The sequence below is a fragment of the Trifolium pratense genome, linkage group LG1, assembly GCF_020283565.1.
Source record: "Trifolium pratense cultivar HEN17-A07 linkage group LG1, ARS_RC_1.1, whole genome shotgun sequence".
NCBI classification, from domain to species: Eukaryota; Viridiplantae; Streptophyta; class Magnoliopsida; order Fabales; family Fabaceae; genus Trifolium; species Trifolium pratense.
The window spans coordinates 13,296,748-13,310,138 of NC_060059.1; the positions used below are offsets into that span (position 1 = coordinate 13,296,748).

At 32.4% G+C, this 13,391-nt stretch overlaps 2 protein-coding genes across 2 annotated transcripts; one reads left to right on the top strand and one right to left on the bottom strand.

Moving 5' to 3' along the window:
* Positions 1-1,185: 1,185 nt before the first annotated feature.
* Positions 1,186-3,174, bottom strand: LOC123897023. Its single transcript, XM_045947523.1, has 3 exons — positions 3,063-3,174; positions 2,883-2,952; positions 1,186-1,656 (listed from the first exon to the last, which is right to left on the bottom strand). The coding sequence occupies exons 1-3, from the start codon at positions 3,111-3,113 to the stop codon at positions 1,421-1,423; spliced, it is 357 nt and encodes a 118-aa protein (XP_045803479.1). The 5' UTR covers positions 3,114-3,174; the 3' UTR covers positions 1,186-1,420.
* Positions 3,175-7,520: 4,346 nt separating this feature from the next.
* Positions 7,521-8,266, top strand: LOC123888715 (putative nuclease HARBI1). Its single transcript, XM_045937861.1, has 2 exons — positions 7,521-7,986; positions 8,085-8,266. Exons 1-2 carry the CDS (start codon positions 7,521-7,523, stop codon positions 8,264-8,266), a joined length of 648 nt encoding a protein of 215 aa, XP_045793817.1.
* The last annotated feature ends 5,125 nt before the right edge of the window (positions 8,267-13,391 follow it).

The window sequence follows — 13,391 nt, forward strand, 5'->3', positions numbered from 1 at the left end:
TCTAAACTTGAGCAAGTCAATACAATCCAAAATAACATAATCTATTTCAGCTATATTTTAGTCATTCCATGAAGACTATTCACCACATTTTCAGCATTACATTCAACTAACAGGATGGACATATGCTTTGCCTTTTCCTATGCCTAAAGTAAGCACCATCCAAGTCCTAAAGCCTCATCCAGAGTGGGAGAGACTTCAATCTGCTTCAGTTGTGGCAGCATCCTGCATAATTCCTACATAATCTCTGCTAAATAGTTTTCTGTTCCATTGTTTTGTATCAGTATCTATGGGCTCGCATACCTTAGCATTTCACTCAAGGACATGGATCGGACTAGAGGCTTTGAAATTATGTTGTTCCGGCATCCAAATGTCACTCCAGATTTGAACCTGCTGCATGTCTCCTAGTACCATCTTGCCCCGAGAACTGTTGTTTATAGATGAAGTAAATTAAGTAACTACCCTTTAGTGACAGACCATGTTCGTGACAGTTACTTTTGCTAAACTAGCTTCAGCATTAACATGCTACGAACCAACACACATTTAGTTTGCTGTTACCAGCCTTGACTTGTCAAACTTGTATAGTTTGTCGATGTTCTCTGCCTTATGACCATTTATACTGTCAACGATCAAATGTTTTTTGTTGAAGTGTGGGACTTTGTCTTGACTTTTGAAGTCTTTGTCATAACTTGTTTCAGCTCATAGACAACTAATCCCGTAAAATTCTCCAGTATCAGCATGCAATCTTAGATTTGATTTAGTCCTAAAATCTTAGGATTATTATATATGAATGTACGATTATCAAATATGTTCTGACATCAAGTAGATGAAATGGACAAAACATGACTCCTAATAAGGTATTGGTGATCTGCTGCTGCCACACTCAAGCTCGGTTTTGACAATGTAAACGTAAACAAGAGTAGTGAATAGATTCATGTGATTCTGTTCCGGGTCAGCCACAGCATGACAAAAAAGCACATAACTCATTCCACTTATCATCTCTGCACCTGCTCTTTGAGTTGGTAACAATTGTGTTGTTGGTGTTGTCTTTCAAACACTCAACAAAAATGTGCTAATTCAATAAAATAACCCAATGGATAACTTTTGAGCAAAATTGAAGATATCGATTACGAACTCCAGAAATCAATCAAAACGAAATCAAGGACAAATCTCTAGAGTTTTGTTCTGTGAATAAAATAAGCTTGACCTCAATTCACTATGGTTGAAAAATAAGTGATAGATATCTCTTTCCAGAAGATAATTTATACATGATAATCTCAATTTTTCCAACAAAAAAAAAAAATCTCACGAGTTTGTGGAGCCTCTAAAAAATATAAACAGTGGTCAGCTTACCAAGAGCCACACTACCACCTACATCTATGATAAACTAAGCAAAATCAATTCTTGCCCAAAACATAAAAGATCAAGTTATTTGATCAATAACAGCTTCCACAAATCCCCAACCATCATCAACATCAGGTCCCACCCAATAACCAGATATAACAACTTTAGTGAAATAATTTACATTCCATTTATAAGAGTATGTGTCATGTAGAAGTCTTGCCAATGACATGAAGCAATGCTGACAGCTTCGTCTTCCTTCGATGAATAATATGTGTTTATTTGAGCTGCAACTGCAAGATCCTATAATATTTTGAGCTGCAATTATAATTTATATTGTCATATTGAAAAGGGTGAGCACAATCATGATGTAAGTATTCAAAAATCAAAACAGTCCCACAAAATCTACCATCCGAAATTATGTGTCTGAACTGAATCTTGAAGTTGAAACTAGCACAATTATATGTATTGTTGCCAACAATACCAAACATGATAAAATCATTAAGTTTTTGTTTCTGCTTTACAATTTCTCAAATTAACCACAGAATCTCACTATGCTTGACATACATAAACAAAAGTAATAATGAGTGCATTCTCCATCCAAGGCATAATGAGTTATACCACTCTAAAATTAACAATTTAAAAAAAAAATGATAAAAAAATACACAACAAATAAGCATATAGCTTAGTTCATTGTAATTGTAATATTGTATATTTCACAGAATTTAAGATAACTAGATAAGCTAGCTAGTTAAGCAGTGTAAGTGTGTATGTAAAGTAAACCGATTTAAAATAAGATTTCCATCCAGCACTTTGTTTCACAAGATTTAACTTCTCTTTTTTGTTTTCCTTATTCATTTCTTCCCCAAACAATGACCTCACTCCATAAACTAGAAATGTATAACATCTACACAAAGTCCTTTTGTTGAGCATCAAAAAGCATATTCCAAAATTAAGATTCAATTCAAAACTCTAATCTAACCTAACCAGTTAAATGTTAGTAATAGCAATTCCACACTACCAAAAACTAGGCCCCTTTGTTTTGGCTTATTTTAAAATGACTTTTATAGTGTATCATCTTCTTTTTTTTAATTGATTTAAATAACTTCTCATAAAAAGCCATTTTAAGTATGTATTTCATAAAAATGAGTACAAAATAACTTTTACTATTTTCGATTAAGTTCTGGTAATAATCATTTTAAAAAAACACAAAATAAAAAACATTTTCTTAATCTATAACAAACGGACTCTAAATCATTTAAAACACACTAACATTACCAACTAAAAATTGATAAACATGTCCCCGTGAGCTTAGCTCAATTGGTAGGGACGCATATATTATGCAGTAGCCCCCGAACACTCCATTTATTCACACCTTTAAGTTGGAATTTCTAACCACTAGGCTACTGGACCCAAAAAATAAAATTGATAACACATTATGCAAATTTAGTTTTGACAATATTAATTAATGCTACCAGACAGATAATTTGACAATGGTATTTTTATAATGATGTACTCCTTGAGGGAGAGGTTGAAAAGAAAACCTGTAGTAATCGTTGATTTCCATGAAAGCTTACTTAGAGTGAGAGCATAATCTAATTGATGAACTTGTTCCTGTGAAAAGTAATGAAAAGTGATATAAATAAATGCGCAACACAATCAATCATATAGTAAGCGGAAAGTTGAAAGAGTGAAATTGGGAAATTCATGATATGCTATGCTACCTTGTTTACGCATAAAGGAACTGTGAAGCTTGTGGAGAGTAGGCACGCCATTTTTGGAATGTACACGAATCTGCACAATGCGGGAAATGGAGTTTGCAATAGCCAAAACTTTTGGCCCGAGTGAATGTGAAGGACCCGATGCCGGATCCAATATTTATCGGGTTGACCCGTATTGTGTACTTTACTATGCTTAAATTATAGGGTTAAATAAGTAAATGGAACATATAGGTTTCTAGAATTTTGTTTTTAGTTTCTAAAAAAAAAATTCCGTATTTTTTGGTCTGTAAATTTTTCTATCACAACTTTAGGTCTCTATTTTTAATCAAACTTTTGTATACTTTCAGATTTTTAAATGATTTTTTGTATTTATAATATTATAAGAACAACTTCGATAAATATTTAGAATTTTTTATCATAAGAAGAATTATTTGTGAATTTTTATGTACAAAAAATTCTTATTTAATTCATCTCTTGTTAAAAGAAAATTAACTTTTACAAGAGAGATTCATATAATGTACTAAACTGTCTAAACATGACCGCAAAAAATATTAAAAATTTGAATGATATGCACGAATTGAATAAAAAGTAGGGACCAAAAATCATGACTGAAAATATTTTAAGGACCAAAAAATGCGAAAAATATCTTTAGGAACTAAAAACAAAATTTTGAAAAACTATGGAATCATTTATTTATTTAACCCTAAATTATATTGCCCTTACCTTATAATAATATATACTCCTCTACCCTCTTATCCAAATGTCGTTCCAAATGTATTAGAGAAAATTATATTCTCATCCCTTAAAATAAACTTAAATTTCATTCATCTTTCCTCTTATATTAAAACCTACATTTTTCTCCTTTAATAAAACTTTATTTTAATATAATTAAACTTTTAATGTATATATTTTCATTATCATTTTTTATCACATTATTAACATATAATGTTAAATTTATAGATTAGGAAAATAAAACACTTAGTAAAAAAAATACAAATTTCAGATAAATTATTAAAGTCGATCAAAAAACTAGTTATATTAAATTTTATATTCTAAAATAATAAAATTAATAATAAAATTTTCAAAAGAAATTAATTTGTTAAATGATGGCTTAAAGTTAATTGTTATCACAAAAATATATATTTAGCAATTTAAAAAAAAAACAAATATATATTTATGTTAAAATAGAATAAAGTGTATATTTTATTTTAACATAAAAGAAAAGTGTAATTCAAGCTTCTTTCAAGGAGAGGGGCATGTAATTTACTCAAATAAAAATGTTCCATATATTTTTATTCGTCTTGTCTATCCCTATATTTTTTAATTCCTTTGTGAACATAGTTTAGGGGCATTGCATGTAATATACACGGACCGGTGTTCAAACCATGACACTCTCATTTATTCACCTTAAAATATAAAATTATAGCCATTTGATTACTTGATAAAAATAAAAATAAAAAAAAAAGTTTAAAGGACATTCACGAACAATGTAAAGTAATATCACACAATTTGTTTTCTTAAAAAAAAAAATCAAACAATTTGTTTTTCCTTATTCTCATGTGTCATATGACTCTTCAAGTCATACATATTAATTATGAATAACATTCATCAACCAATTACATGCATGACAAAAAATTAATATGAATATCAATTAATCATACAAAATTGAATTTCCCATCATTCTCATATATTAAATATTACTTCTAAAATCAATAATGCATGTCAATCATCAAAAACACCTCAAACCAACTACTACTTTATTTTTGAATTTAAAGGATAATTTAAGATAAAAATAATTATATATTTTCTTGTATTAACTCAGAAAAATCATAGAAATGACTATATTTACCTCGTTGTTGTGTTAACACACAAATTTCCTCGTCGTTAATCTCACTTTCTTTTTTTTTTCTTTTTTCTTTTTTGGACAATAAAAGGATGGAGTAAATTTAAGAGTAAATTACAAAAAACATAGCCCAAAAAGCATAAAACTAAATGTGTGTTTGGTAAGTTCAATAAACTAGCTTATAGTTTATTGGACTAGTTTATAAGTTTGTTTAAAAAAATGAACGTGTTTGGTAACAAGCTTATTTAATTAGCTTATAATGTTTTTTGAGATGCTATTTCAAGTAGCGTATGAGCTTATAGCTTATAGTTTTTTTATATTTTATTTCATATTTACCCTTATTATTTTCATTTTTATTTTTTATTTTTAAAAATTATAATAACTACTCGCTAATCATGTACTTTTATGTCATTTTGTACTTACAATGGTTAAATTTGCCAAACACTTTTTTTTTTGTCAAGTAGCCTAGTGGCTAGAAAATCCACCTTAAAGGTGAATAAGTGGAGTATCCCGGGTTCGAACCCGGGCTCCTGCACATATAGTGCGATGTTCCTACCAACTGAGCTAAGCTTACGGGGACAATTTGCCAAACACTTTAATTCTATTCTACTGACTTTTTTCAGCTATAAGCTACCAACTATCAACAATAAGCTAGTTTTTCAGCTATCAACTAACTTATAGTTTATTTTTATCAAACAGAGCCTAAGAGTAAATTTAGACTCCACCAATAACCATTGTCTTCGTGCCTCCGCGCGACCATTGTCTTTGTCACCATTGCCTTGCACCTCTCAACTCATAGCCCAATTAATCTTCCAATACCTCTGATACCTTATGGCACATTTTACAGCCTTTAAAGAACATAATCTCAACTTCTCGCAAAATAGCCTCGACATTTTCGTTAGTAATGATTTCAAACCCGTATATATTTGCCACATGTCTTTAGCATCCGAACATGAAGGCAAAAATAAGTGTTTCACGCCTAAATTGCACAAATACTTTTCCACTTCCTTCATCAACATTTTACATAACCCTCTACTGCCAAACTCATGATCGGTTGCTACAAAAGGTATTTTCGCAATATTGTGGGTGTCATGTATCATAACATTGGCCACATGGGCGATTTTGCCTTCACAAATAATGGCGCATGTGTAAAAATCTTCATAATCAGGATCAGGTGGCTCAGGGTGCCCTGCAGCTTCTTCCGAGCTTTCCGTACCCATCAAACTCATCTATACTGTCCTACAAATCAAACTAGATTAACACAGCATTAATCTAAAACCGCTACTGTAATCAAAATTATCAACGGAAGATAAAAACAACGTTTGATTTTAAAATTCTAACCAATAGAGAGAAAATAACAGCAATGTAGCTCTTGTGAGAGAAAATGAAACCCTAATTAGAGCAAGAGAGATACTATATGATGATTATCACGTTATTATCGTAATCATCATAGTCATGATCATAATAAAATAAAATATAAATGAATAGATATATAGATAGATATATAAATAGAGAGAGAGAGAGAGAGAGAGAGAAAAAAAAAGAGGAGAGAGATAGAGAGGTACCTGCCGTGTGCGATGACGCTTTTTTGGTGATTCGCAAATTGAGAGAGAGAGAGAGAGAGTAACGGCTTGTGACGTACTGTAAAGGGGGAAATGCTATGCTCTCGCTCGCACGGTAACCTGAAGCAGTCACTCACCCTCGGGAGTAGCAGTGGTGTGGGTAGTAATAATGATGATGAACAATGTTTGATCTTTTTAGTAACTTGAAGGAGTGTGGATAGAAGTTTTTCTTTTGTTTACTTTTTGGGCCCAATACTTGTATGTGAGTTGATCCACATTATATAGAGAGCTCTTTTTGCCACCCTATCGATTCTGGGGCGCACCCAACAAAATTACCAAAATAACCTTGTCCGCTACTTAGGTAGAGGACACCCCTCAAAACATCCTACCTTTATTAAGTAGCGGATGTTATTTTTCCAAAAAAATAAAAATAAAATAACGTCCGCTACTTAAGTATCAGAAGTTTAAAATTGAAAAGTCGTAGAGCGCGCGAGTAACCGGTAGGGTGACAAAATATTTACCATCTTGGTGATTTCTAATTTATAGGTTTGTCATATACGTGCAGTGTTATTTAGGTAGTGTTTGGCCTCACTTATTTTCTACTTTACTATTTCTTTTAAGTGAAAGTAGGGCCAAACATAATTTCGAAATTAATTTGTTATTTTATTTTGGGATACTTTTGTTGAGATTTTGCATTAATGTTTATGCATTTGAGCTACTTTAATTTATATGTATTAACATTTGGTTATTTCATTGTTTTCAAATTATTTTCAGATGTCTTCTAATCAAATCAATGAGCATTCAAGAAAAGTTAAAAAAAGAAAATGCATGTTTTATAAAATATGTTACGGGGCAGCAATAATTGCATACGACTATTATATGAAGTACCTATTGAAGCAAGGTAATAGATTTCTTTATTCTCATGGATGGACTTGGGTTCAAGAAACTCTTAACACCCCAAGTGAAAGTTATAACATGTTTAGAATGGAAACTCATGCTATATTGAAACTTGAAAAATTATTAGTGATTAGGGGATGGTTACACCCATCTAAAGAAATGACATCATTGGAGGCACTTGCTATGTTTCTTTGGAGTTGTGCGCATAGTGAAACTAATCGAAATATTCAAAATAAGTTTGGAAAGTCAGGAGAGACCGTAAGTAGGAAGTTTACTGAAGTTCTAGAAAGTTTATGTTTACTAGCAAAAGAAATTGTTAGGCCTCCAGATTTTAACTTTGTAGAAATTCCATCCAAAATCAAGGATGATCGAAGGTATTGGCCATACTTTGAAGGGTGCATCGGTGCTATAGATGGAACACATATTTCTGCAATTGTTCCCACTAAAGATCAAATTCGCTATATTGGCATAAAGGGATATCCAACACAAAACGTCATGTTAGTGTGTAACTTTGATATGTTATTCACTTTTGTTGTTGTTGGATGGCCTGGTACTGCACATGACACTCGTATTCTTTCGTCAGTTATTGAAGAAATGAAAAGTGTTTTCCCTCATCCTCCTGAAGGTAAGACTAATATTTATTTTATAAATAAAATCTATCATTTTTATATTTATCATTTTTCCATATAAACTAACTATAAATTTTGTGTTAAATATTTATAGGAAAGTACTATTTGGTTGATGTTGGATATCCAAACATGAAAGGATATTTATCACCATATAAAGGTGAAAGATATCATATTCCTGATTTTAGAGATGGAAGTCCAGCAGAAGGCATACGTGAAGTATTCAATCATGCACATTCTTCATTGAGAAATGTCATTGAAAGAACAATTGGCGTTTGAAAGAAAATGTGGCATATTTTATGTGATATGAGACCATTTCCACTAATCAAACAACAAAAGATCATAGTTGCAACAACAGCGCTCCATAACTTCATTCGAATATGTGGTGTTGAAGATGTGGAATTTAACAAGTGTGATCAAATCCGTGGATATATACCCGAGCGCGAAGAAGAAAGAAATACTAATGAAGATATGAGTTCATACAATCTTAGAAGAGTACAAGATGGGAGCTATATGGATAGAGCTAGAAATCAAATAGCCACTAGGTTGTTGGAAAACAAAACTGTTTAAGATTGTGATGATTTATATTTTTAGTTATGGACTATTTCTTAAACTCTTTGAATTTCATGTTATTTATGATCAATTTGTATTTGAATATCAAAAAATTTATAGAAAAATTTCACCAAACAGATTGTAACTTAAAAGTACTAATTAAGTTGAAAAAAATAATAAAATACCAAACAACTTCAACTTTAACTTAAAATTTCTTATTTTCAACTTTAAGCTTAAAGTGACTTTTAAACCAAAAAAAAGTAGGGCCAAACACATCCTTAGTATGTTTGTCATATGCGAAAATAAGTCAAGTCTACAAAAACATTTTCATATTGATTAGTAGTTTGATCAATATGAATTCCATGTAACCTTAATTAGTCTATAGACTTGTTTATTTTAATCCACACAAAAAAAATTGCAATATAAAATATTTCTATATTTTGCCAAATTTAATGAGGTTTGTCCACTAATGTCTAGATGTTCTTCGCCTTATAAAAAAAAAGGTTAAATATATTGTTGGTCCCATTAAATATACTAAATTTCATTTTTAGTCCCTCTAAAATTTTACTTCAAACTTTAGTCTTCTAATTTTCTATTTCAATCTTAGTCCCTACTTTTTTTTTTCAAAGGTTCGCGTATCATGTTCCAAATGACTTTTTTTAAAACATATCATTATTAAGATTTTAAAATATCATTAGTTTGATGATTTAACTATTTAATCTTTAAATTTTATTAATTTATCTATAAATTAAAATTAAAGATTAAATTGTTAAACTAAATATTTAATAGTTGAATAATTAAACTGATAATATTTTAAGGTCTTAATAATGACATGTCATTAAAATAAATCATTTCGAACATACTATATGAACTTTTGTAAAACAGTGAGGAACTAAAAGTGAAAATTTAGAGGACCAAATTTCGAAGGAAATTTTTAAAGGAACTAAAAATTATGTACCCGTACAAGGAAGTTTACGTGTACTAGGGAATAATTTGCAAGAAAGTGCTCGGATGGCGGCAATTATGTGGAGTTTATGGAAACATAGAAACCTCAAACTCTGGCAAAACACTACAGCGACTTGTGCTCAAATAGTAGAAAAAGCTATGTGACTGCTTGATGCGTGGGTGTAGGCCAATAACAGTAACATGTCAACACCGAATTTTGCAGATACGGCAACAACAGAACGTGGTAATTCGGTCGTATCCAGCAGCAGCACGGCCGGGCTGATGGCTTGTAAGTGTGAGAAACCGACACAAGGGAGGTACAAGTGTAACATTGACATGTCGTTCACGACTCAACTTAACCGAGTGGGTATTGGCATGTCCATCCGCGACGACGAAGGTAGATTTGTGCTCGCAAAAACCATTGGAAATCACCGATCTGTAATGTGGATTTAGGCGAGGCGCTCGGTCTTTTGCATGCTATCCGGTGGATTCAAAATCTGCAAATTGATAATGTGGACTTTGCTATGGATGCCAAAAATGTTGTTGATCAATTCCATAATGAAGAGAGTGTTTTAACAGAGGTGGGGGATGTGGTAGAGGAATGTAAACGTCTATTTAGTTTATATTTTGAAAACTCTCGTGTTGAGTTTACTAAGAGACAAGCGAATGAGGTAGCTCATGCTCTTGTAAGGGTAGACCCATCTCTAGCTAGCTCTAATATTTTCATTGATGTACCGACATGTATTCGTGGTTTAGTTATGAATGAAATGCTATAAGTAACCTTTATGTCAACAAAAAAAACCCAAATCAATTACATTTGCACGTACACACACAAACTAAAAAAATAAATCACAACTAATTTAATCACGTCATTTCATATTAATTAGAGGACTGAAAGTGAAACCACTTGATGTTAGAATTGATCCCCAAACCAGATTAAGTGATACAGTGAGCCGGATACCAATAATAAAAGCCAAAAAAATTCTTGAAATTGAAACAATAGTGCGCGTAAAGATGCGTGGTTTGAAGTTTGAACAAAAGCATTTTGTATATTTTAAAAGGGTCAGGTTTATGGTGCACAAATGATTCTCATTCACAAACTTGTTTTATCATTGAATTAAATGTCATTTGATCAAATGTCGTTTAATCCACCGGTGAAACTTGTTAAGAATATAGATAGTTAGTTAATCAACTAGAGTTAGTTGGTAGGTTACCAAGTTGGTTAGGAGGTTAGAAAGTTAGTTAGGGAGTTAGTTACTCTAAATAGTCCAAGCTACTCCATTGTACATTTTACTCATTCTTTTATCAATCTATATTCAATCAATATGAATTTCTATGAGTATCTCCCTCATGAATACTCTTATGTTCTCTATCTTGCCGACATCTATGATCTTTATCCCTTCGATTCCATATGGTATCAGAGCGATACCCGAGGGATGAAGATGAAGATAGTGCTTCCGCTTACGATTCTGAATATTGTGAAGAAGATGAATCTGATGATGTTGAAATCCTCAGCAATTTTCCTCAAGATTTGGAATCATCAACTTCGTCAAATTCACTCATTTTTGGCAGCTTCGCAAGTCCAATCATCCCAGTTTTTATTCCATCGATTGCATCAGATTTTGATGGTTTCTCCATCAAGATTGAGGCTATTGCTTGTTTTCTTGGTGATTCTTGCTGCAACGATGTCGATTTCGCGATCACCTCTTCGGAAGAACACAAGAAATCGAAGAATTTCGAAACTGAATTTTCGATCTGAAACTGCAGAATCGATTTAGTTTTCAAGCGTTTTCTTCTCCGATCAAGGTCAAGAGCAAACACGACGGCAACGTCCGATTCTCTCAAGATCAAGATCAGAACAGCAAGAAAGGTGAGATACTTTCTGATTTGCTACTGCCTTCGTCGCAGAGCATCACTCTCTTTACTCACCATCGTGGTTTATGCATCACCGTTTTCGATCCCGGCGGTGTAGTCATCAAGCCTCTTTCCATTGCGAAGGTTCTCGATGATTACGGAGAAATTCTTTGCCGTGAACCTCAATCTCACGATGAAGGCGAAACTGATCGTGCAATTTTCATATTCGATTCTTGTATTCTTCCCCTTTGATACTTTTGGTGTTCTGAAATTTGCTAAATTCAATTCCTTGGACGGCTTAATTGTTCGCTACTATCTTTCTGGTTAGTAACATTATGCTGTCATTATACATTCCTGATAAGTAGGTTATTTTGGCCATATTGAAAGGATTTTTAGAGATTGAATCTTGCATTAATTTGTGAATTATAGATATAATTAGTGGTTGAGCTATGACAACACTTGATTGCCTCTGTTGTTACAATTGTGGTAGATATTTGGGATTGTCATTGAATTTGGATTATCACTGTTACTTCTCCCTTGGATCAGTTTGACTTTGCAACTTTTATATCACTGGAGTCTGGATGCATGACATGATTTGGATAGACTAAGGACTTTGATGGAATTTCTTACTGTCATGTTTTGGAACTCATGGATTGAGGTCTTGTGTAACAAAATGCTTTTCTGATTTCATGTGAGGCTGCTCATCTATATTTGGACTTTGTATTCCAAACTCATACTAAGAATTCTCTTACTATGAGTTTGTGGGAGGGTATTAGGATATTTGCAACATTTTTCAAGTTTGTACATCAAATCCTCTTGTGTATATGTTGATGTACTTGAGCTATGGTAAAGCTTGTTTGTGTCCCTGCTACTTGGTGTCCATGTTATTGTAATTTTGGCTGCTCAATTTGTTAAAGCTTTTTGGAAGTTAACATGTGATGTTTGTGAAGTTTTGTTGTTGAAGGATTAATTTTTGGCAGCACCAGTAAAAGTGGATATAGGTAAAGAAAAATTTGAGAACTTGACTTCACAAGCTCGCTTTTTATGAAGTTTGTTATTGGTATCAAGTGCATTCAATCTTGGCATCAATGATAGTGGACTCGGGCTTACAATTTGGCAACTGATTTGATTGTGTTAGAGCAAGGTAGAATGGTTCTAATTGGTCAAGGATCTCTTGTCATTCTATTGGACTTGGACATCATGAAAGCTTGTTAATCTAGAAGAAGATGTGTGGCTAGTTGTGCATATCTTATGGTAGTTCTTGGTATGTTCCTGTCATACTTTGTGAAGGTTTGATTTTTGAGGCTATTGGTGCAAATTCAAACAAAGCACCTTCATTGGAGATCAGCTTGATGAGGAAGCACTTGATGATTATCAGAACATAATGTTGTGAACATGAAGCTTGTTTTCTGCCATATAATTTGACCTTGTTTTTTTGTTACACAAAAGTTTGAGAACAATTGTAATTCAAACTCAAAATTGGTGAATTTCTCAATATTGAGTTTGAGGGAGGCTCTTAAGAATATAGATAGTTAGTTAATCAACTAGAGTTAGTTGGTAGGTTATCAAGTTAGTTAGGAGGTTAGAAAGTTAGTTAGGGAATTAGTTACTCCAAATAGTCCTATAAATAAGCTACTCCATTGTACATTTTACTCATTCTTTTATCAATCTATATTCATTCAATATGAATTTCTATGAGTATCATCCTCATGAATACTCTTATGCTCTCTATCTTGCCGACATCTATGATCTTTATTCCTTCGATTCCATACAAAACTTAATGATCCAAATAATAAAAACAAATTTGTGCTTGACGAAAACTTTATCTCACTTGGGTGCATTTGGCTCGCCAAGGGGGGGAGAAGAGAGACTCTAATGAAGGGAATCTGTAAATTTACTTTTGTTGCCTCTATAATACATACTCCCTCCGTCCCAAAATATAAGCAAAAAGTGGTCAACCAAAATGAATGTATTTGGACTAAATTTTTAACCAAATACATCCACTTTGGTTGACCACTTTTTGCTTATATTTTGGGACGGAGGGAGTATCATA

Coding starts and splice junctions, on each gene's coding strand:
- LOC123897023 (XM_045947523.1), bottom strand. CDS start 3,113: ATGGCGTGCCTACTCTCCACAAGCTTCACAGTTCCTTTATGCGTAAAC. Junction 2,953..3,062: donor TTCCTTTATGCGTAAACAAG/GTAGCATAGCAT, acceptor TACTTTTCACAG/GAACAAGTTCATCAATTAGA. Junction 1,657..2,882: donor GAAATCAACGATTACTACAG/GTTTTCTTTTCA, acceptor TTATAATTGCAG/CTCAAAATATTATAGGATCT.
- LOC123888715 (XM_045937861.1), top strand. CDS start 7,521: ATGACATCATTGGAGGCACTTGCTATGTTTCTTTGGAGTTGTGCGCAT. Junction 7,987..8,084: donor TTTCCCTCATCCTCCTGAAG/GTAAGACTAATA, acceptor AAATATTTATAG/GAAAGTACTATTTGGTTGAT.